Source organism: Chinchilla lanigera, unplaced genomic scaffold, assembly GCF_000276665.1.
Source record: "Chinchilla lanigera isolate Chin_1 unplaced genomic scaffold, ChiLan1.0 scaffold00080, whole genome shotgun sequence".
NCBI lineage: Eukaryota > Metazoa > Chordata > Mammalia > Rodentia > Chinchillidae > Chinchilla > Chinchilla lanigera.
The window spans coordinates 7589376-7613228 of record NW_004955481.1 but is presented as its reverse complement, the minus strand read 5'-3'; the positions used below and the strand labels follow the sequence as shown (position 1 = coordinate 7613228).

Genomic DNA, 23853 nt, shown 5'->3' with positions numbered 1-23853 from the left:
CTACGTCTTAATTGCAAACAGTGTCAGGTTATATTATTAGGAAGGTTACTAGTCTATCATTTGTGCTTGGAAAATTCTGGCAAGCGATCAGCATAGAATTTGTTTTTGTGCTGTTGCTTATAGAAAATAAGCCAAAGTTGAATATCAGAATGAACACTGTAGAAAGTAAATACAGGATGGGGCTGAACTGAAAATGTATTTTCATGAGATACAGAAGAAGGCATGCAAGCAGTTGAAACAAGTGAACAGTGAGCAAGCTTGCTTTAGAGGGGACAAGGAATTTGCAGGTTGTATCTTTACCTACTTTTAATCCCTTTTGGACTACTCTACTTTGAACTTGAAAGTTGTTAGTGTGTTTGTTTTGAACATAAATAGTATGCTATGAGTAAGATTAGAAAAATATTTTAATACTCATGTAAAAATAGAGTAGAAACATGAAGAAGAACCTACGAATTTCATACCTAGTGGTCTTTGTAGTATAAGTTTAACTGGCCCATTCCCACTCTACAGCATCCCCAAATAATTCAAAATATGTGTATTTAAAACTAAGTGAATGCACAGCCAAGCTATGGAATCAGGAAGAGGAATTCTCAATGAACTTTAGAGGTGTGAGTTTACTCTTTTGTGGGGAGCAGGTGATACTGGGAATGGAACTCAAGACCTCATGCTTGTCAGGCAGGTGCTGCACCGCTGAGCTAAACCCCTGGCTTGTGAGTTACTCTTAAATACCATACGAAGCAGCTGGGAAGACTCAAGTGCAACCCAGCATCACAGATATAAGTGAAGATGGCTATGAGAATTGATCCGCAACCTAAAGAGCCAGCCAGCTGGTTTATCATAGTCTGCAGCATCAGGAGGTTGCCGTAGTGGCCAGGACAGCTACAGGGGAGGCAAAGCCCACTGAACAGGATTACCAGAAGGAAAGCCTGACAGTAGAGGAAAAGCATTGTTCAAACAGTGGCCAAGAATTTGCCTGCGCTCAAAGAAAGACATAACTCTCATTAATATATGATCAAGTAGACAAAGTAGTGGTGTCTTCCTATTGGAGAAAATGAAGTTTATATTTAAAATTATATTGCATGCCAAAATGCCATTCATGGTGTAAAATTAAAAAAGCATTTTATGACACATTCAGGAAATTTAATATTCATAGAAACTGTCCAAAAAAAATCTTCCAGAAGATGTACTTTAGCAGAAGAAAGATGAACAAAGAAGGAAAACGTGGGATGCCAAAATAATACCTGAAATATAAATCAGCAAAAATTTCTGTTAAATCTAAAAACGTATTGACTATAAGGAAGGAAAGAGACTAGTAATAATCCAGAAATAAAGCTAAATGAGGATAAGAAATAGAAATAAGTAAAAACTTATGTTCTGTTTATAGAAAAGACATATGTAATGATTAAACAGGAAAAAATAATTTATGTGTTTTGAAATTTTCAAGAGAATTATAATAATAGCCACTAAGTTTTTGAATATATAGCAGGCACCATTTTAAGCATTCTGCATGTCGTAAGTTACCAAAACTGACAGCTACATGAGGAGAATATGTTATCTTCATTTTACAAAACAAATGATGAAAAATTTCTAAAAATTTTATTACAGAGGACATATTGCCATTAACAGCCCCCACATACACTCCCACCCCACACTCCTCCTGGCTTCAAACACACTTAGCCCCTTGTTCTTGCCGCTTTCTGGAGCAGTTCTGGAAGTCCTCTTTTGTGAGTATCTTTTCAAGGTGTGATAAAAAATAAGGTGAAAGCTGTGCCAGGTGCCATCCAGAGGAAGGGCCGGCTCATAAAAACAACAGTGTGTCTTTGTCCAACTTATTCTCTGATTCTAGCACTATGTGCCTTCTTACTCTTTCCCCAAGTTAAAATGACAGTGAGATGTAAACATTTTTAATCAATTCAGGACATTGAATCTAAAGACATTGTAACTAAAGACACGCAAAAAAACACTTCTGGAACCACTTCACAAAATGATAAGAATGATGGATAAATGTGTTCAAAGCAAAGAGGAATGTTTTGAGGGGCATTAATGGTAACGTATCTTTTACTGTAATTTTTAATTTAAACATTCACTGTATTTTTTATCACACATCATGTGTGAATGAGGAAACTAAGACACAGAAAGGATAAGTAACTTGCCTTAGGTTACATAGCCCCAGATCTGAACTCAGACAGTTGACTCTGGAGCCTACAATCTTGAACAGTGTATCAGGGGCTAGGGATTGTAGCTCAATGCTAGAGGGCTTGCCCAGGAGACCCCGGGTTCAATCCCCAGTACTGGGAGGGAAAAACATTGGTTCACAATTGAACATATGGCTCTCAAATCAGAGGGGAAAATAAAGAAAGCTTAGTCTGTCCAAGAGCAAACCAAGCAACAAAAAAGCACCTAATAGAATACTTAACAAAAAATTTATATATAGCTATAGTTACAACAGATGTGTTAAACGCACTCTCCCAAAAAATATGCTTTTGGACAGAGGTCAACCCAGTCGACAGTTATTTAAGTCAAGGTGAGTGATTCTCTGGGGTCATATAGGAAAGTGCTACGTAGATGATGGGGTGTGCAGCTGGGAAAATTAGCCTGTTCTTACTCTGGATACAGGGTTTACCTTCCACTTCATAGAAAATGAGTTTGCCACGATTGAGAAATTACCACTTCATTATATTGTCATACTGACTGAACCTATTGCCAGTGGACTGTGCGGTGAGATAGGTGTGTGGTGTATTGGACCAATGTTTCTAGAGATGATGAGAGAGAAAAAAAGTAGTATTTTCTAAGTGAAATTTTGATTTTAGATTCCACAGGTTTTTTTGCATGCATTGCAGGTTTGAATCTAAATTTTCACTTGTCACTTTGCCTTATTTTCATTTCTGTTATTGAAAAACACAAGAGGAGGATTTTAGCATACTGATAACCTTAAAAGTTGCTGAAGTCGATCAGAGGGGTCAAGCAAATTGTCAGAAAGTGGGTGAGTGCAGCTTTTTCATTAGCAAGTTTAGGATGCTGGTTTGCTAGTGAATGGGGGTCATGGCCTATGCCGGTAGGAAGGAAAGCAGAGCGCCTGTGGGCTGAACAGGGTGGCAGCCTCAGTGCTTCCAGCTACCGCAGTGTGCCTGATGACACACGCCATCGTACCCACCTAGAGCCCAAAGGTGGGCCCTTATTCTAGTTTTATAACAGATTTAAGAGGTTTCTGATTTTGCTTCCTTTTTTATGTGAGATTATGTGTCTGTCTTCTTACTAAACTCTTTCATTGCCTTGAGTTTTGTCCCTTCCTTGCAAAGTGAGTAGGCTTTTAAATGCATTCCTCTGTTTATCCTACGAATATCTGTTGCCTCCTACCGTTTCAGGCAAGGTGATAGGCAGATATATAAAGTCTCTGCTTTTGTGGTACCCACGGACTGGTGAGAGAGACTGACATTAAACAGATAAGCCCACAAATCCATATGATTACAAATTATCATGAGTGGTACAAGAGAAAACATAACACACAACTGTTTTAGATAGGGTAATGGAGTGGGGAGTATTGATGTAGGAAGATCAAGGGAAGACTAACGTAGGAGAAGGACCCAGCCTTTTGAGAACTAAATATGATGCATTCCAGGCAGTGGGAAAAGTGTGCAAGGACTAAGCAAAAGGAGCTGCCACATTACCGAACCCTAACAAGTTGAGGTTATTGCAGGATGATGAGGAAGGTGAAGAGTCACAAAAGACAAAGATGATTTAAAGCTTTTAGAAAACAACAGAATGGATTCTATAGGAAATTTTAAAAAGAACAAAAAAAAACAAGAATGCAGCAAGAAAGATGAGCACAGTTGTTGGATTTTAAATATATTTTGGAAGTAAAATCAGCAGGACATGATGGATTAGAAATAATGGTAGAAAAGGGATGATAGAAAGGATTAAAATATTCCAAGGATCCCAGCGGTAGTAACTGGGTAGACTGAGGTGGGGAAGACTGAAAGAGAAGTTGAAGGTGCCTTCAAGACCTGTGTGGGCGTCTGATCTGTCGGTCTGAAGCTCAGAACTGAGGTTGAGGCTGGGGATGGTATATTATGAACTGAAAGCTATTTGCTGTATTTTACAGTATGAATATATTTATGTTTTACATTTTAGATTTAAAATAAATTATTTAAAGTCAGTGGGCTAGATGCGGTGATGTGGGGAGGGTGTACATAGAAGTCCTGTGCTGAGTCCTAGGACACTTCCTCACGTAGGGATACAGTAGTAGCCAGACTTGCCAGAAAATGAGCCAAAGAAAGAATATCCAGGAAGCTAAGAAGAGAAAGATCAACAGAGATATCAGCAGAGCAAATTAACCATACCCTATGCTGCTTAGATATCTTAACAAGGAACATGAAAAACCCAATGAAGAAATTTTTAAAGATGCCTGAAATGCACAAAACTAGACTCAAGTGAGAAAACATCCCTTGCTCTTGGTAGCATATATAAATTTAATGCGTGATCTCAAGAAAACTAGTATCAAGGGGATTTTGGAGGTTTTTTGAGGGTTTGTTTGTTTTTACTTTGTTTGTTGGCTGGATTCTGTTTTTTTCCTAAAACTATAAATCCTCATTCTAAAGTCCATACAAAAAATAAGCTTTTAGAATAGCTAGAAAGACCTTTTAAAAAGACAAAAAAAAAAAAAAAAAAAAAAGAGAGATATTAAAATGTTCCTCTAGCCCATATAGTTAAAACCGTGAGGTACCAATGCACAGATAGAGACACAGCAATGCAACATACTAGAATGTTCAGAAATTAACTGAAGCATGTATGAAAATTTAGCATATGGGGCCTGGGGATTTAGCTCAGTGGCACAGCGCTTGCCTGGCAGGCGCAAGGTCGTGAGTTCAATTCCCGGTACCAGAAAAAAAGCAAAAAAAAAAAAAAACCAGAAAAAAACATTTAGCATATGATATAGATGACCTGTTAAATCACAGGGTGAAGTATGGGCTTTTTATGGTGTTGGAATCACTGGATAATTATCAAAAAATATTATTAGATCCATACCTTACACCATATTCACATGGATCCAAGATTTAAACATAAAAAGAAAACATGCTAGTACTAGAAGAAAATATCAGTAAATGAATCTGTGAGTGTAAAGAAAACCTTTCTGTCAGTGACTTAAAATTCAGATTCATTATAAGAAAAATATTATTTGATTTTACTGCATGTATTAAACGACTTTGTATGAGGAGGAAAATCACTGTGGCAAGCAGGATTCTAAGATGGCCTGGTACTCTGTCTCCTGGAATTCATGCGCTATACACTCCGAGTGTAGGCTGAACCTTCTGATTGCTTCTAATAAAGTAAAATAAGATAAAAGCAGTAGGGTGTCACTACTGAATATGGGCTACAAAAAGCTTGGGACTCTGACTTCCATTTTGCTCAGCCACACTAAGGAAGCAAGCTGCCATGTGGAGAGCTGCCTTATGAGACCCGTGGCAGGGAGCTGTTGCCTGCTTGTATGTAGAAATGCAATTAATTTTTGTGTATTGATCTTATATCTTACATACATAGCACTGATTAACTTTCTTTCATTTAAAGGTTATGTAAAGATCTGCTTGATTGCCTTTGAAGAGAGGCAAGTTGTTCATAAGTAGTATCAGTTTTGTCCCTTCCTCATCAATCAATTTCTTGGTCTCAGCGTGCCAATTCTGTATTCCAGAACAGTGTAGAACAGAGCCCATGACAGAAACATCCATGTGTCTGTTTGTGAAGAGAGTGCTTCCAAGGTCACCCGTTTACAAATAGTGCTTGCTGTAAAATATTGGTAACTTTAATGAGATTAAGGAAGTCCCTTTTATCCCTGGTTTAAGAAGAGTCTTATTTTATTTTATTGAAGGTTTTCTTTCATCCTTATCAGGCTAATGAAATTCACTTCTGTTAACAGTTTACAAGTGTTTTGTTTTGTCTTCTGTCACACATCTTAAACTTTATGGAATAGCTTCTCTGCTGAGATGACCATCTCATTTTTCTCCCTTAATCTCTGCTCTGTTCTTTTTCTTCTAGGTATAAGATGATCTCTGAATTCACCTGGCCCAACCATGACCTTCCTTCAGACAAAGAAGCTGTCAAGAAGCTGATAAACCAATGTGGTTTTCAGGATGATGTAGCTTATGGGAAGACCAAAATTTTCATCCGAACACCCCGTACGTTGTTTACCTTGGAAGAACTCCGTGCTCAGATGCTTGTAAGGATTGTCCTCTTCCTCCAAAAGGTAATTTTATATGTTATGTATAAGGATAAAGCCTTTATTGTGTTTAAAACTTTGCTTAGTGTTTTAATAAGAAAATTTCATGATGGCATATTCTGTGTGTATACGCACATCTTAGAATCTGTGTGTCTATGCATATCTTAGAATGTTTGTTGCCTTCACACATAGAAATCTTACCTTACTACCCAAGTTCAAAATTATCTTATCCTGGAAATTCTGGAGACATTTTGTCTTCTGGTATTTGAAGTTAAAGAAATGTATGGGCCAGTCTACTTTTTGTCTTTTATAGCTCTGTTTTTCCTCTCAACTTAAATGCTTAAAGAAATTTTTTGTCTTATATTTCAAAAATGTTGCCACTATGTTCATGACTGCCTCCCTCACCCATCATTACCCCTGCAGCCACCACCACCACAGCCACTGGACGCCAGCTATGGCTTGCTGGCTCCATGTCTCATTAACTTCTACTCGTTTGTCTGTGCAAGCCCCCCTCTTACTTCATTCTTGCAGTCATTCTTTTTATTTCCCACCCTCGTTCTCATTGCTTCTGTGTGAATCATTTTAATGCAAAAAGTTATAAATATGTATTAGAAAAAAATCACGTACCTCTTTGAGGATGTCCTTCAGATATTTACCAGAAAAAAAGTTGCCAATTAATAGCATATATATCATAGCATGTACCTAATTGGTATAAATAGTAGCACATTCTGCTTCAGAATTACTACCAGTTTACACAACCACCAGCTACATGACCACATCCCTACCAGTATAATACCTACTACCTGTTACCTAAAGTTTATGAGACTAATGGATATAGTGATATCTCATTATTATTTTACTTTGCATTTCCTTAGTTACTATTGAATTTGAAACATTTCATTAAATGCTTGCTTGCTCTTTGGATTTTCCTGTGAAATGCCTATTCATATCTTCTGTCCATTTTTCTAATGGAGTTGTTATTTTTGTTGATTAGTAGGAATTCCTTGAATATTCAGACAACCTTTTATTCCCTTTGTTATAAATATATTCAAGTGAACTTTATCTATAATATGTTTTATTGAACAAATTCCTTAATTTTGACATAACCAAATTCTTCAATTTTGCATAATAATTTCTGCTTTTGAATTTTGTTAAATAAGAATTTCCTTATTTCTATGTCACAAAGATATTATCTTAAGTTTTATTCTGTGAATATCCTTTCTACATTAGGTCTTTAATCCATTTAGAATCCACCCATACATGTGGTTTTACATAGGAGTTGGATTTTTCTTTTGCTACATACACTTACCCAATCTTCTCAGTATCAACTACTAAACAACCTGTTCATTTACCATTAATTGTTGGTGTCATTTCATTATGTAAAGTTTGTGTATATTTTTTCCTGTCTCTGAGTACTTAGCTCTGTTCCATTTTTCTATTTGTCTTTGTACTATGCTACTGTTTTTATTGTATGTCTTAGTATATAGTAGGATAAATCCATCTTCTCTGCTTCTCTTTATTAAGATGGATTAACCTATACATAGACGTTTATTCTGTAACATAAAATTTAATATGTGTAATAAGTTCATTAAATGCAACAATAACTTTGTGAGGACTTCATTGAATTTATAGATTCACTTGAAAGGATTAACATTTTTGCAATATTAAATTATCACATTAAGCGTATGAAATAGATCATCTCTTCATTGGCCTTAAGACTGAAAGAGGCCTTAAGAATTCCAGATGTTTTCCTACTTTTGTTGCTAGTGTGAATTTATTATATTATCTATGTGGCAGTGTTGGTGCAGAGAAAAAATATTGGCTTATGTTGGTTTATCTGTATCCAGAGTAAAACCTTTCTTGATTCATGTTTGTTGTTAGTTTTCCTGGGTAAATGATATGTCATGTGTGAATAAGAAAAGTTGTCTCCCGCCTGCCAGTTGTCAAGATGTTTCTAAGTCTTGGTCCCGTTTCCATTTATTTTCCCAGGACTCAGAATAACTTTTGGACCGGAATACTCAATTTTGTTTCATTCCCAGGTTTCCTTCTAGTAATTGCTTTTTTAAAAAATTTTGTTCATTTCTTTTTCTTTCTCCAAGAGTGCTTGTAAATTTGCAAGTTAGATTTCTGTCTGCCACAGTAAATTACTTTTGTGGATCTGTTTGTTCTCTTTAAGTCCTTTCTCTTCAATTCTTACTTTTAAATGTTTTTTTTTTCCCCTCAGATCTGATTTTATCTCTTTCTGCTTATACCTGAAATTGATTCAGGCTTAGTCAGTTGAGTGAACCAGGGTGTTCTCACTCCAGAATTGGCATAAGCCAGTCCTGGTTGATGCCTATTGCTATTGTAGCTACCAGTAGTACCCCAAGCACTCTCATGTCCCAGTGGGGATAATAAACTGTGTAGTCACCCCACCCTGAACTCAGTCTCTGCCTTCTTGGTGACTGGTGGAATCCTCTTCTTAAACATATAGTGGCAGTTTCCCCACCTCGTTTTCGATTGTTAATATGCTGCAAGACTTGAGTCTGTCTCATCTCTGCCAGCGAAAGATAGGCTCACTACTCCTCTCCCAGCCCACAGCCCAGCTCAGCTGTACAAAGATTTAATCCCGGGTATATGTAGCTGCTATGACACTTTGCTTCTAGAAATACAATATGCTATTACTAGTCTCTACCTCTGCTTTCTTTTTGGTGAGAAATTAAAATCTCTAAGAAAGAGAAATTCTTTAAAAAGTAGAGATGACCACTTCATAAGCCACCAACCATGCAGTAGAAGGAAAGTGGTTCTATCTTTTCTGTGTGACAGATCTCACATTTCTGAACCATAGAAAGTGGGATAGGGGGATAAGGGTGTGTGTCCCTAGGAACCTTTCTAGGGCACCATATAACCTATTGGTTATGTTTTTCTGACCAACTCCACATGCCATAGAATTCATGGAAATTTCTCCCAGCTTCTGGGAATAGGTCCTCAGTCACCTGACTTCCTATATGATGTTTTCCCTTTTTCTATATCCTTACAGGAACTCAGTGGGAAGTTAGTAGAGGCAGCATCAGGAGCTGCTGTTTTAAAGAAGAATTCTCTAACAAATGATATTTATTTCCTTTTTTAAATAAAAATAGCTTTATCTTTCTCCTGATTATGTAAATCACATAGGCTCATTGTAAAATCAGATTTAGGGTTGTGGATGTGCCTCAGTGGTAGAGCACTTGCCTGACATGTTTCAGTCTCCAGCCTTAGAAAACAATTTTTAAAATTATAAAGAAAAGGTTTAAAAAAGCACATAAAATCCTACCACCAAAAGTGAGGCAGTCGCTGTACCACTGAGCTATTGCCACAGCCCCTGCATCCTCCTGTTATTGTTCTGTACATAGGTACAAGGATAAAAATGAAACATTAGTTCATATGGTTTTCTTACTACTTTTCTAATTTTCTGCAGTATTTTTTTACTCTTTTTTCCCCCCACATTTACCTTCCCTGCCCGCATTTCTTCTCATCCCAGGTCAGTAGTCTCCAGAACATTCCCAATTTCCCTGGTTCACTAGGTCTCACAAAACCTAATATAGAGTTGTACTGATAAATAAAGTTTATTACAGCAAAATCTGCAAAGAGAAAAGGCACTTGGCACTAAATCCAGAGAAAACCAGGAATAAGCTTCCAAGAGTTCTCTCCCAGGGGATTTGCACAGTTCATGCTTAATTCCTTCAGCCATGAGTTACGACAACACAAGCCAGTGCTGTCTACCAGGGAAGCCCATTAGAGACATATAGTGCTCAACGTTTTTACTGGGGGCTGGTCATGTAAACCTCTGCCTAGCATGCACCAAAATTTCAGAAGGAATTTTGGTGTGCAGCACAAACCACATTGTTTGTGCATCAGTTTAAGCACACTGAGCCACTCTTAATACCTAGGGGAAGTTTTATATCAGTGTAGGGAACTGTTTGCCTGGGAGTTCCCAGACAAGAGTCAAGGACCATGTTATAGCCAGCCTCTCTATGGTAACAATCTCGGGCCTGGAATGTTAACCCTCTTCTGGACACTGCCACAGACTTCCTGTAAATAGACATCTTTATACCCACAGCCTTCCACACCAGGGCTTAGTTTCTATGCACCAGATCACCAGGAACTAGAATGCTGTGTTGAAGCTGGACATGGTGACGCATGTATGTTATCCCTGCACCGTGGGAGGCCAAGGCAGGATTGCAAGTTCTAGCTCAGCTTGGGCAACTTCGTGACTTAGCAGCACCCTGCCTCAAAATTAAAAAAAAGAAAAAAACTAAAGGGATTTGGGGATATAGCTTAATGCAAAGGCCCCTGGGTTCAGTCCCCAGTAACACACACACACACACACAAAGATTTTCTCAAAACAATTCACATTTTCTCCCACAAAGTAGGTGAACAGTCTTTCAAGTTTTTGATAACAGTGTCTTTCACTAGGCTTTTGAGTTTTTTCCATTCTAATCAGTAAGAAATGATATCTTATTTCTACTTTAATTTCAATTTCCATGACTGCTCGTGAGATTGTGTTTGTTGGCCTTTTGGACTGCCTCTCCACTTATTATATTTGTTTATTGACCCATTTTTCTGTTTTTCTGTGGTTTCTGTTTTTCCTATGAATTGTGGGAGCTAGCCCTGTGTAAGAAGTATCAATTTTATATATTAGAATTATTTTTGTTACAGTTGTCATCTGACTCCGTTCATAGTATACTCTTCTTTAGGGGCTGGGGATTTAGCTCAGCGGCAAAAGCGCCTGCCTGGCAAGCGCAAGGTCGTGAGTTCGGTTCCCTGTACCGGAGAAAAACCAAAAAAAAAAAAAAAAGTTGTAGTCCATAGTATACTCTTCCATGCAAAATTTTTTATGGTTAATTTAATGAAGTATGTCTTTCTATTGATAGCTTTTGAGTTTCTCCAGAAAACAATTACAGATCTGGAATTTAGTCTCGTAATGGTATGACACGGGTCCATTCTATTTTCTTCCAGGTCAATAACTATCTATTTTAATTTTATTTTTTTAATTCCTTCTTTCTTAATAACTTGATATTTTATCTTTGTCCACTGTTATCTTTGTCTACTGTTAATTTTACTTATCTATGTGAATCTGTTTTAGAGCCATTTTATTCTGCAGTCTATGGCAACATCACAGTAATTTTTTTATAGTACATAATAGATCTTAATGTATGGAAATCTGACTTTCAGTGTTTTTTCATACCTTTTCTATGCCTTATTAAAGATTTCACAGCAGGTTATTAGATGTAGAATCAAGGATGTTCACTAAAACTACAACCTCCAAACTTAATTGTTCTTAATGGAATAAACGGCAAAACACAAAGATTACAGAGGAGATTCAAGCTGTATTTGTTAGGGGAAACTCCACCGAGTCAGGCAAAGGTGAAGCAATAAGTGAAGTTTATTCCAGCCTGGGTGCAGGCAGGCTATGGGAAATAAGACCATTGGCCCTGAGGGATGAGTTGGGGAAGGTTTCATAGGGGTGTTTGGTTAGGGGAGGGGTATAGCAGGGAGGAGCGGGAAATTTTCAGCCTGGGTCTGGGAAGTTGGGAGTCATGGTAACATCCATATCTTGCAGGTGTGGCTATGTAGGGCAGTTGCTTGTTCATCTTCTTTGGCATCTCTGGCTCCCTGATACCTCTGTCTTGGCAGCTGAGGTCAGCAACTCTGCTCAGGGAGATTTTTCTTCTCTGTCCGGGCGAGGATCTGACCATATTACTTTCCAGTTCATAAAAAGTATACTTCTCATTGTCATCATTTAAACCATTAATGGTTCAATATCAAGAATTATAGGTAAACTGTTTAATGCATCTTGTTTCTTTTCATGTACTTGGTTGTGCTTGATAACATAGAAAATTTGTAAAATTAAATCCTTTTTTAAAAAAATCTAAATTCAAAGACTTTCATTGGTTTTATAGTATATAAGCAACAGCAATACAAGTTCATGCAGAAAAATGAAAAAAATATATTATTTTGAATATAATTTTATATTAAATATAATCTAAAATCATTATAGTTTTTGTATAACTATACATTTTGCTATATCTTGGTGTGTAGAAGCACATGGCATATTTGTGAGAGTTGATCTAGTTCTTCATAGAGCTTCCTTAATCATTCTGTCCGTAGTCGTGTAGGTCTTCCCAGTTCTTCCCTCTTCCTGGTTGCATTACAGTGCACATCTCTATCTGCTTAGAGCAGTGGCTGACCCATATTAAGAGTTCGGTAATCTATGTATAGTGCCCCATTCCTGTAACTCAGCAGTTTGGGAGGCTGTGCAGGAAGAGCACTAGTTTGTGGCCATCTTGGGTGACTTAGTGAGACCCACTCTCAAAATAAAATTTTAAAATCAGAGATGTAACTGATTGGTAGAGTACTTGTTTATCAATGCCAAGGATCTAGGCTCAATCCCTAGTATCACAAAAAAAGGTTCAGTTAAGTAAATATTAGCTATTATAATTCTTACATTGAGTACTGCTATGACTATTAAGTATTGACAGACATACTTTATTTACCTATACTACTGATTATTTTCTTGGAGTAAACCCCAGAGATGAAATTATTTTAAAAGGTGTATACCTTTAAAGTTTCCTATACTGTTTTCACATTGCCTCCAGAAAGATTGGACCAGTTGTTCCCGTCAGCTAAAAATGAAAGTATTTGTCTCACTGTAGTGCTAGATATTTTCATGTTACATACTTTTTCTAATTTACCTAAAATCTGAATGTTTTGTCTGAATATTTCAAAATGCATTTTATAAAAAGCTTCAGTTGTATTATACTGATGTATGCATCATTTAATTAATTATTTAAAATGAGTCAGTCTGGCCAGCAAGCTTTTATAAAGGCCATTCTTTTCTTCCTTTCATAGTACACAATGGATTCACTTACCCACATAGCCTCCGCATTTGATTTCATGTCTGTGCTCCATATATCACCTTCGAATAGAAATCACTAAGATAGTATTTCTAGACAGCATAAGTAAAGAAACTAAAAGTTTTCAAAATTGTAGCTTTAAGCAGGGAGGTGCTATGAGATGAGTATATTGTCAGTTCAGCAACGAACGCATGGAGCTGAGATGAAGTATACAGTGATTGTTACTATGTGTATAATGAGATAAATCTGCCCAAGTTTTGTTTTAGCTGTTTTTCTTCAACTTGGGCTTTTCTGATTTGGGGTTTTTGATTTAAATTTGGGTAGGCTAATAGATTAGAGGAGTGAATTTCCTGTTTACCTGTCAGGCACATAAGTGTCTGTGTGACCTGTCTTTACTCAGAAGAATTTGCTTGCTATAGTTTGAATGTTGAGTGTCCCCGAAGGTCCACCTGTAAAGGCTTGGGCCCTAGCATGGCACAAGTGGTAGCACCTTGAGAGGTAAGACCTTGTGAAGAGTCTCTTGGTCATGGTGGGAGTCCCCTTGAACGGGATGTGAGACCCTGACTCCTTCCTCTTTCTCCTCCTGGATGACAAAGTAAGTGGTTTTGTCCACCGCGTGGCTGAGGTCATAATGTGCTGCCTCACTGCAGACCCAGAATAATGGGGCCAAGTGATCCTAGACTAGAAGCTCCAGCCTGTGGAAGAGATTTTCTTAAATGGTGGTTTGGGGCAGCCTTAAGATGTTCCTATCACTAACTGGAATGCCTCCAGTGGTTTCTGTTTACCTATGCTACTGGTTGAGGTAGATGTATTTGAACATGTTAAGGAGGGGTCCATCCATTCGAGATATGTTAAGAATACTTAAATCAAGAATAGGTGTTTAATTGTATCCAGTTACTTCTTAGCAGGTATCAAAATGCTCAAGTGATTTTTTTTTTCCTCATTTGAGTTACCAGTACAAACAATATTACTGATCAATTCAGTAGCAATATTACCTTTGCCTCAACAAGAAACATGGCACTTTCCTTTCTTTATCCATATTTTAGAATAGTCTAAACAGATTAGAGTTCATCTGGTCAGGTTGAATTCTCCTTGGGAAGCTACCTGAAAGAAGGCACTTTCAGGTAGCCTAGCTCTTCAGCTTTCTCATGTTCTTTATAATAATCAGTGCATTTTTGTTTTGTATCCATGTGGGATCAGTTTTGAAATTTTATATTTTTCTACAGAATCGTCGGGGTATTGGGTTTAAACGGACAGAACTGAACTAAGTAGTCTCTTTAGTCTCCTCCGCTCCCTTTGTGTCGTTCCTTATGCTCACTGCTTTTCCTGTGTCAGCACTAGCTTATGGTACACTTCATTATTTTTTGCCTCCAAGGACCAGCTCTCCACTTTGTTTATTAATTCTACAACTTTCTTATTTCTAATTTATTAACTGTTGTCCTCACCAATTCCTTTTTAACATAAATAGAAGTGAGGGGAGATGATCTTTCTCCAGCTTCTTTCACATGTATTAATAATGAGTATTGGAGTTTGTGGAGATCTGCCTTTGTTGTATCTGTTCAACCCACTACATTATCGTTTCATTATTTTTTTATGTCTGTTTCCTCTTTCCCAAAAAATTACTTAAGATTTTTAAAATCATTTCTAAGTGATACATGTTTTATGTGTATCTTTTGTGTCATTCTGATTTTATTATTTTTAGTTTGGTTTTATGATCATTTTGTGCTTTATGATGTACTTTCTGGAATTTATTGAGGTTTGGTTTTGGGCCTGGTATACAGTCACTGTGTGACTATAATGTAGAAAAAAGTGTTCATTCTTTTAAAAGTATTTTATCATGAAAATTGCAAATATTTATAAAAATAGAATGGTATGGTAAATCCGCATCTTCCCATCACCTGCACACATTTGTCATTCTTAGCAAGTTTATTTTGTTTTAATACGGGATTTTTAGTTTGGTTGGGTTGGTTCATAAAAAAGCTACAAAGGTGATGATGGCATTATGCTCAGAGAGAAAGCAGACTAAAATCTGACAAAGTTCCTTTAGTGAATAACCTTGGTAGACATCTAGGGATGTCTGAATCATCCATCTACTGTTGAATATATGGGCTAAGATTTATGTTTCGTACAATTGGAAGAAAACACTGATCTGCAAAGTGTGAATCAGCTCTTGACATATGTACAGCAATGAAAAATGGTCAGTGTCACTCTCTGCTTTTTACTAAGAACACATGCTCCAGGAGATGAGATTTCTATTTGTTTTAGTAAAAGTATGTTTTGAGCCGTGAGTAGGTTGGGAACAGTATACTTGGACGACAACCGACAAAGCATAAGTGCAGTTACTTTGCCAATCCATTCGTTGCTCCATTCACAGAGAGTATATATGATCAAAATGACACTGCTTAATCTTGCCTGAGTGTTGAGAGAAATAAAGTGTGCCTTTGATCTGATATTAGCCATTAGCTTAATCTTTTCAATAAGTATGAGAATAAACACGTGGCAGGTACCCTTACAACACAGTGGTATGTGGTTATGCAGAAAAAGGTGCTCATGTGTATTTTTAAATGAGTGAGAAAGATGGATTTGTTCATTATTCCCTAGTGGGGACATGGAAGTGAACAAGACCAGGTTCCACCCACAGAGAGGGGACAGCCCGTCAAGAGGGTGATGTGTTAGCCCTCAGAGCAGCAAGACAGTGTGCTCATGATACAGTAGGGTGGGCAGTGACAGTCTGGTGGCCTTACAGAAGAGCCTCTTATCTGAGCTTGGGAGAGAAGGCTTTCCAGAAGATGAGGTGCCAGGCTGGGGATATAACTCAGTGGCACAAGCGCCTGCCTGGCAAGCACAAGGTCCTGAGTTCAATTCCCGGTACCAAAAAAAAAAAAAGAATACCGTCCAGAAGATGAGGTGCCAAAAAGGTGGCCAAAATCTTTACTCTGTTTGAGTCACATTTTACTTGAAAAAAAAATTTACAGAAGATAGATCTTAACCTGTGTTTTATAAACCATTTATATTGCTTGAATTCCTTAGAGCTGGATCATTGTTGCAGTGGATCCATTGTCACTAAAGTTAGTGGGTATGATCAATTTCCCATGGCAAATATAGGGAGCAAAGTGTTCTAGAAAAATATTCAAATGTTTTTTCTTTAATAAACATAGAATAATCATTGGGATTACTACATTACAGATTTCCCATGTTACAAGAAAGTTCTTGCCCTTCCTCAGCACAACCAAACGGGTAACAAGCAAGCCAGCATACATGGCAGCAGTGATCTTAGGAGGACAGGATTAAATTTTGATTTAACTTGGATTTTATAACAGGTATATAAACATTTCCTAACAAGCTGTAAAGAGCTGGCTTAGGACCTGTCCTCTAAAAGCACTTGGGTCAACAAACGGATCCGCCACGGTTCCCCATTACTAACAGTTAGTTGAGGCTGGCAGCCTCTGATGTGGTTATACTTTTCTTCTCATCATTTATATTGTTTCCACACTATACTGTGCATACTCTCCTGAAACTTTTTTCCCCTCTCAGCAGGTTTTTTAATTTTCATTGACCCCATAAGGTTAGCAATAACTTTTACTTTTACTTCTTTCTGTTATCTTTGTTATTTCAAAGTCTCATCTTATATACATACTTTCCTAGTAATAGTCACTTTGATTTTTAGTTTTCTGTCCTTCCACAGAATGCTGCAATGAACATTTTTGTACATGCTCCCTCATCTGGAAGTAAATTTCTATGGATCAGGAGTCCCAAACTTTGAAGACTCAAAAAACTCACATGAGAAAATTCATTTTATGCAGGCACATTCTCTGTCAGCTTTCAGACTGATAATGTCACCACATGTGGTGTATAATCTCTGGAAAACTCCACTGTACATTTGTGAGAAATTGAGAATTTAAAAAGCAAATAACGTGCTACTACTATTCTTCTGAAATTAGTTCTGAGGATCTCCTGAAAGGGTCTCCACAGTGCTCAGGGTTCACCCGCCACACTTTGAGAATGGCTGCTCAAGGGTGCGTACCCCAGACTGCAAACGCTAGACTCTAGGGTCTGCACGTCTTCAGATTCACTGAAGTTTGCTCAGTTGCTTTTCAAAATCATTGTGCCAGTGTGCACTTAGGTAGAAAAGTATGAGTGTTTACTATTCCGCATCCTTATCAACAATTTGAATTGTCAGACTTCTTAATTTTGGCAATCTAATGTTGACCCTAGTATGACTTTTTTTGGTCTTGTAATGTTAGAGTAACATTATTTTGGACAAGTCACAGATTCTACTCTTGCAAAAAAAAAATTCTTGACTTACATGCCAATAACTAATCCATTTAAATATTTGTCAGCATTTACACGCACTGACAAATGTAAAGCCCTCGCAGAACAATAAAATGCTTCAGCAAAAATTTAGCACTGAAACAAGAGCATTCTTCCCCGCTTACCCTCACCCTCTGCCTCCTTTTATCCTTCTACCCAGTTGGTGAATAAGAAGATAAAAGCATATTTGAAAAATACTACAGCATGTCAAAAATAATTTTTTTCTTATTTATCCCCTCTTGGATACTGCCCATAAGTATCCACTGCCACCCTTTCCCCAGCCTACTCCCCCTAAGTTGGAAGCAAATGATTTGCTCTCCCGAAAGAGCAGCAAACCCGTTGCCTTGGTGATATCTCATTACTAAGGCAACCAACTTGGTGCATCAGTGTGAATCCCAATTTTAAAATGTAATTATGCCAAGATATGTGCATATGTGTGAGATTTACTTGAAAGAAATCTGTTCTGCTTCAGAAGGAAAATATTTCCTATGTTAGATGAAAGAAAGAGGGAAATACTGCCTTTATTCTTGTGAGTTTAAATACACCTTTCGTGAGCCTCCAGTATTTAGTAAAACAGCTTGCACCGGTTTATCCCTCATCACTTTTTTTTTAACTTGAGATGTTCCCTTTCCAAGACCCTTCTCTCTGGAGACCTGTCACTCATAATCCAACAGCTGTTGTCTCCATGGCAACACTTTCTGGCCCCTATAGGTGGTGGCAGAGAAAAAAAGGAAAGGGGAGAAAAACATAGCTGTGTCTTCCATTTCACATTTCTTTTTTAATTGCTACAAGCTCAAGAGATTCTCTTTGTAAGGAATTAGTGAAAGGAAAGTGATTCAGAGAGTAGATGTTTATGTTAAAACTTGTGGACAGTTCAGTGAGGAGTGGTAATCCAGACAAATAAAAGATCTTACAGATAAGATTTATAAAATCAAAAGCATGTCTGAAAAATAGGACTGTATTACAGAGGTAGCTAAAGATGTGCATAGCCACACCAGATAATATACCATTGAATCATCACTCAGCAATTAATTTGGCTTCCTCCCCAGCAGAAATTATTGTTTAAAAATAAAAAGGGCATATTTGGGTGCAAGGAGTATTTACTTTAATTACAACCTTATTAAATATGCCTATTAAATCATGAAATCCTTGCAACTCATTAAATTTCTTATCCATTGTAGATGCCAGGAAGCTCAGGGTTCAGATTTATATTCAGATGTAGGAACCACCCTTAGTTAGGGATTTCCAGTATGTTTCCTTTCCTCTGTGACCCCACTGCCTGCCTGTCCTCCTTTTATTCTACCTTGGTAATTCAATTATCTGTGTACCTTTTTTGTAAGTTCCCTTTGGCCCTTTTGGAAATAATTAGGTAACAGAGGTTCAGAACCAAAGACCAAATATTTTATTGTAGTGGCCATTATTGCTTAGCTGAAAACACTGATATTTAACGTAAAGTATTACTCTAAAAAAGAGTTTTTTGGGTTTTGTTCTTTTTCAGTGCTGAGAACCAGACTAGGCAAGTGCTTAGCTACACGAGCTACATGCCCAGTCCAAGTCTGGTTCTTAAAACTGACATTTCTAAAAAGAAGAGCATTTCCTAAAGTACATAATTTAGCCGCATATTTTATTAAGCTGAGAAAAATTCAACTGGTTATTAACTTAGATATGTAATGGAATCTGTGTAGTTTCAGTGTAAGGACTACAGTGGTAAGGTTTATTTTACGTACTATTGCAAATGTATATAACTACCAAGAGATCTAAGTATGTCAGAAACTGGTCACGGTCTTTGTCATGGCATTTTTCAACACATTCTGCTTGGCCTGGACATAAGTTTTGCTAACCAAAAAAAAAAGTTTATGAAATATTCAGCATGTTCTGGGAAATGTATCATTATTCATTGCGTGTAGAGAGCATTCTGTTTCTCTTAATGAGGAGACACATAATGGCTTCAAGCTTCTTTTTTATATTTCAGCAAGTGCAGAATATGAGTACCTTTCATATTTGGGAGGATCTTCCAAAGAAATGAAATAAATACTTCATTAGAAAACTGAGTAAAAATACAGTCAGTCCACAGAAAAAAGAAGTTAGTCAGAAACCATATTTTTACCTGTCAAATGTAGTTTTTTTTAAGTCATGTACAGTGTTGCTGAGGATACATACATATTCTCCTGGCACACTGTATATAGGCAAGAACTTTTTGGAGGATAGTTTGACAAAGCATTTCAAAAACAACCTAATACTCTGGTTTCTCTTCAGATCATATAAATCTTTCACCTTTTACTTCTAATCCAGAAGTTATACTTTGAAGAATTAATATAACTCTTAAGAATTTTTTTGCATCATTTCTAATGAAAGTGGAAAGTAGTGGGGAATCTTAAATGTTTTTTGGGATTTTTTTTTCTGGTACCTGGAATCGAACTCATGACCTTACGCTTGCCAGGCAGGCACTGTGCCACTGAGCTAAATCCGCAGCCCCTAAATGTCAAGAAATTAATTATATAAATTACGATGCATCTATGCACTAGAAAACTATGCAGTTGTTAACAATGACAATGTAAAACGTTTAGTAACATCAGAAGTATTCACAGTAAATTATGTGAAAAATATATGTTATAAGATGTTCAATATGATTCTTTTTAAAGCGTATTGTTAGTTCTAGAAGTGTCTACACCCGTTCATACATTCATGCCCATTATAACTGAAGTGGAAGCAATGAATCATTCTTTTGGGGGGACTCTATTCATAATAAAGGAAAATTTAGGACTATCTTATTCACTGATTTTTGTCAGAAAGTCTTAATGTTGCCAAACATCACTATTCAAATTTAGTACAATAAAGAGAGCCCATAATTTTTTTAAATAAGGTATTTACTAGTTAGCTGTTCTGAGTTGGTTTTACTATATTTGTATAGAGAGGAAGTCAGCCAATCATAGAAAATATGTTAGTGATAAATATCCTTGGGGAAGTAAAAATGTAATCAAGCACTTACAATTTAAATGCAGCTTTACAGACAAAGCACTTTATTCATGAGTTTATTATACTTTAAATAAGAACAACATGTAACTATAATCACATTATTTCAGTGTAAAATTTTAAATACCAGGTGGGGTTTGTGTGTTTATTTTATTTTGCTTTGCGATACTTGGGCTTGAACCCACAGCCTCATACATTCTAGGCAGTACCCTAACACTATTTTTTTTTGTTTTTTTTTTTTTTTTTTTTTTTTGTTTTTCTCCGGTACCAGGAACCGAACTCACGACCTTGCGCTTGCCAGGCAGGCGCTTTTGCCGCTGAGCTAAATCCCCAGCCCCTATTTTTTTTTGTTTTTCTCCGGTACCGGGAACCGAGCTCACAACCTTGCGCTTGCCAGGCAGGCGCTTTTGTCGCTGAGCTAAATCCCCAGCCCCCTAACACTATTTTAAGGACAGGCGTCCGCTAAGTAGCACAGGCTGGCCTTGAACCTGGAATCCTCTTACCTCATTTTCCCCAGTAGCTGGGATGACAGGCATACACCACCACACCTGGCAAAGTAACAGCTTTTTTTATGTATAAAATAGTACATACTTGTTATGAAATTTTTTTTAGAAATTACAGAAAACAACATCACCTGTTATCTCACCACTGAAAGATAACTACTACTCATGTTTTAGAATACATCATCCCAGTCTTTGCCCTACTCCATTGTATACAGAGAGAGAGAGAGAGAGAGAGAGAATCAAAAGGTCCTGCATGCATTGTACATCAGTATTTTAGTATGAAAATCAGCCGCACCATGCACCATGGAGATGACACAGTTCTGTGTGATCTTCCAGGCATCCTTCTTTGTCTCTAATCTGCACACCATCCCCCTCTTGGCTTTAATCATGTTGTTTCTCTGTTCAAAAACCCTTCAGTCACTTACCAAATTAAGACCAGGCTTTTCCAGCACCTAACTAATCAACCACAGCTCCCATTATACCACAGGATTACATCACTGGTTTTTTGCCTTGTTTGTTTTTTTTACTGGACCCTCAAGCATGTCTGCTTTTCACATATATTCTGTTCGGTATGCTTTTGCCTTGTTTCAGTGTTCTTCAAATTACATTCCATTTCCTATACAAGTCCTTAAAGTCAGATCAGTCTGAACAGCCATCTTTACTCTTTCAGCAGAACCCATTTGGAAGTTGTGTGTGGCTCTATGAAATGATTAAGTTCAGTGGAGCGAGGAGCCATGAACCTGCTGTTGGTTTTAGGATTCAGGTTTGTGGAAGGTTGTAAGTCATCTTCAATTCCTTTATCCTCATTTGTTTCATCTGTAAGATGAGAGTTGGATGGGGACACATCTGTCATAGTCAAATTTGAGATGCCTGGTGAGTAATTTGTTAACTAATAAAGTATTGACGAATTAATTATAAGTAGGAGTTGATTCAGGGTTTTTTCTTTAAAGTTCATACTGGCCTTCTTGAGTGGGTGATAAGGGGACATCTCAAGGACTCCTGGGAGCATATTTCACTAGTGAATGTCCCTCATAATGTGTTCCATGGAGAGTCAGGGCATAGAACCTGTCAGCTAGATGATGTATAAGAACTCTGCTAGCTGGACATGGTGGCATATGCCTGTAATCGTAGCACTCGCGAGGCTGAGGCAGGAGGATCATTGCAAGTTCGAGACCAGTCTGGGCTACAGAGTGAGCTCAAGGCCAGCCTGAACTGCATAGTGAGACCCTGTCCCAAAAAAGACAAAAAAAAAGAGAAAGAACTCTGCAGCTCAAAAATTACTGTTGGATTGTGTACTTTCTATAGCTTTTAACTAATGTTTAACTCATCTGTTCATTTGTTTGCTTGTGGGGAGTACCAGGAGTCGAACCCAGGATCTCGTGCTTTCCAGGCAGGTGTTGTGCTTCTGAGCCCTTAACTAGTGTTTAACTATATCCTTGGCCCTTAACTAGTGTTTAACTCTTATACCATCTACTAATTTTGCATATTTTTGTGATCTCTTCAACTAGGTTGTAAATCATTGAGGGAGGCAATATCCTTGTTCGGTTGTGTTTTCCCCAGGGCTGCAGCATAATGTCCACTACAGAGTGGCCATAGATAACATCCTGTCAATAATATAATTATATTACCATGACTTAGTACTAGGTAGTTCTGGATTTATAAAGTCTTTTACTAGCTATGTTATGTGTGAAAGCAAAGATATTTATGAATGCTTATAAGCTACTCATGTGCATTTAAATGAGGTACCTTAGTAACACCAAGTAAAGGGAGTAATTGGTGGACACAAGAGTTACTGTCAACTAGGAAAGAAGTTTTGACATTTTAATCTTGCCAGAGTTCAAGAATCACTAACTTCTGGATAATCCTAGACTCTACTACTATACTGTCTAACCACAGACAGTTCTTGGCCTTAGTCAGCCATAGGCACTTGAGTTCTGATCCTGGCCCCAGCTCTTACAGGATTGTATTTTTGGACCTCTCAATGCCTCTGTTTTCTCATCTGTAAAGGGGAAATGAAATAGCACTTCCAAGTGTAGTTGTATTAGATGAGTTAATACATTCACCATACTGTATCACTTAGTAAGTACTGTACTGTGTATTTGTTGTTATGATCTATGCAAATATTATTATTGGTTTGGGTTTTGTCTTGGTTACTTTTCTGTCATTGCTGAGACAAAATAGCCCAAAGTTAAGGAAGGAAAGGTTTTTTAGCTTACAGTTTGTGGAGGTTTCAGTCTATAATGAGCTGGCTGCAAGGCAGAATGACACATGGCAGAGGGCAACAGTTCATGGTGGTGGAAAACAGCAAAAGCAGCAAGAGCTAAAGGGGAATCAAGCCTCTTTCCCTCCCTTACATTGTACGCAGCCTCCCCCAGGGGGTGTGTAGCACTCTCATCATCTCCATGCCCTCCTACTGCACAGGCTCAGGATGAATACAAAGCACCCTGGCTCCCTGCTGAGTCACATAGTTAACCTTCTAAACTTCTCAAGTTGACACCAAATGAACAACATCCCAGCGCGGAATGGGCATGTCCTTTTCACCCCAAGAAGCAGAACTGCTGAGTCACTTAGCCAAGCCTCTAGACTCCTCAAGTTGACACAGTGTGTCAGGTTTGAATCAGTAAACTGTAGCCACAGTTATGCTACAAAGTACCTCTGTGCGTATTTTAAGGCTGCTATAAAAAATCATTACAAACTTGGTGAGTTAAAAGAACAGAAGTTTCCCAGGGTGGTGATGCATGCCTGTAATTGCAGCACTCAGGAGGCTGAGGCAAGAGGATCACCATGCATTTGAGGCCAGCCTGGGCTGCATAGGGAGTTCAAGACCAGCCTGAACTATATAACAAGGCTCTCTCTCAAAAAACAAAACACTTTATTTTTTTTTTTTTAATTTTATTTTAAGGATAAAAGGAGGGAAACATTAACAGACATACAACATTTTACAACATATCACAAGCACAATACAGACAATACAGAGTTA

At 37.6% G+C, this 23853-nt stretch overlaps 1 protein-coding gene across 1 annotated transcript in view; it reads left to right on the top strand.

Annotated features, from left to right (window-relative positions):
• Myo1d (myosin ID) overlaps positions 1–23853 on the top strand; it is a gene marked incomplete at its 5' end in the record, with an annotated part of 338988 nt that overhangs the window by 138970 nt on the left and 176165 nt on the right. The window contains 1 exon segment of the mRNA XM_005402828.2: positions 6031–6238. Coding sequence (XP_005402885.1) covers positions 6031–6238 — 208 coding nt within the window.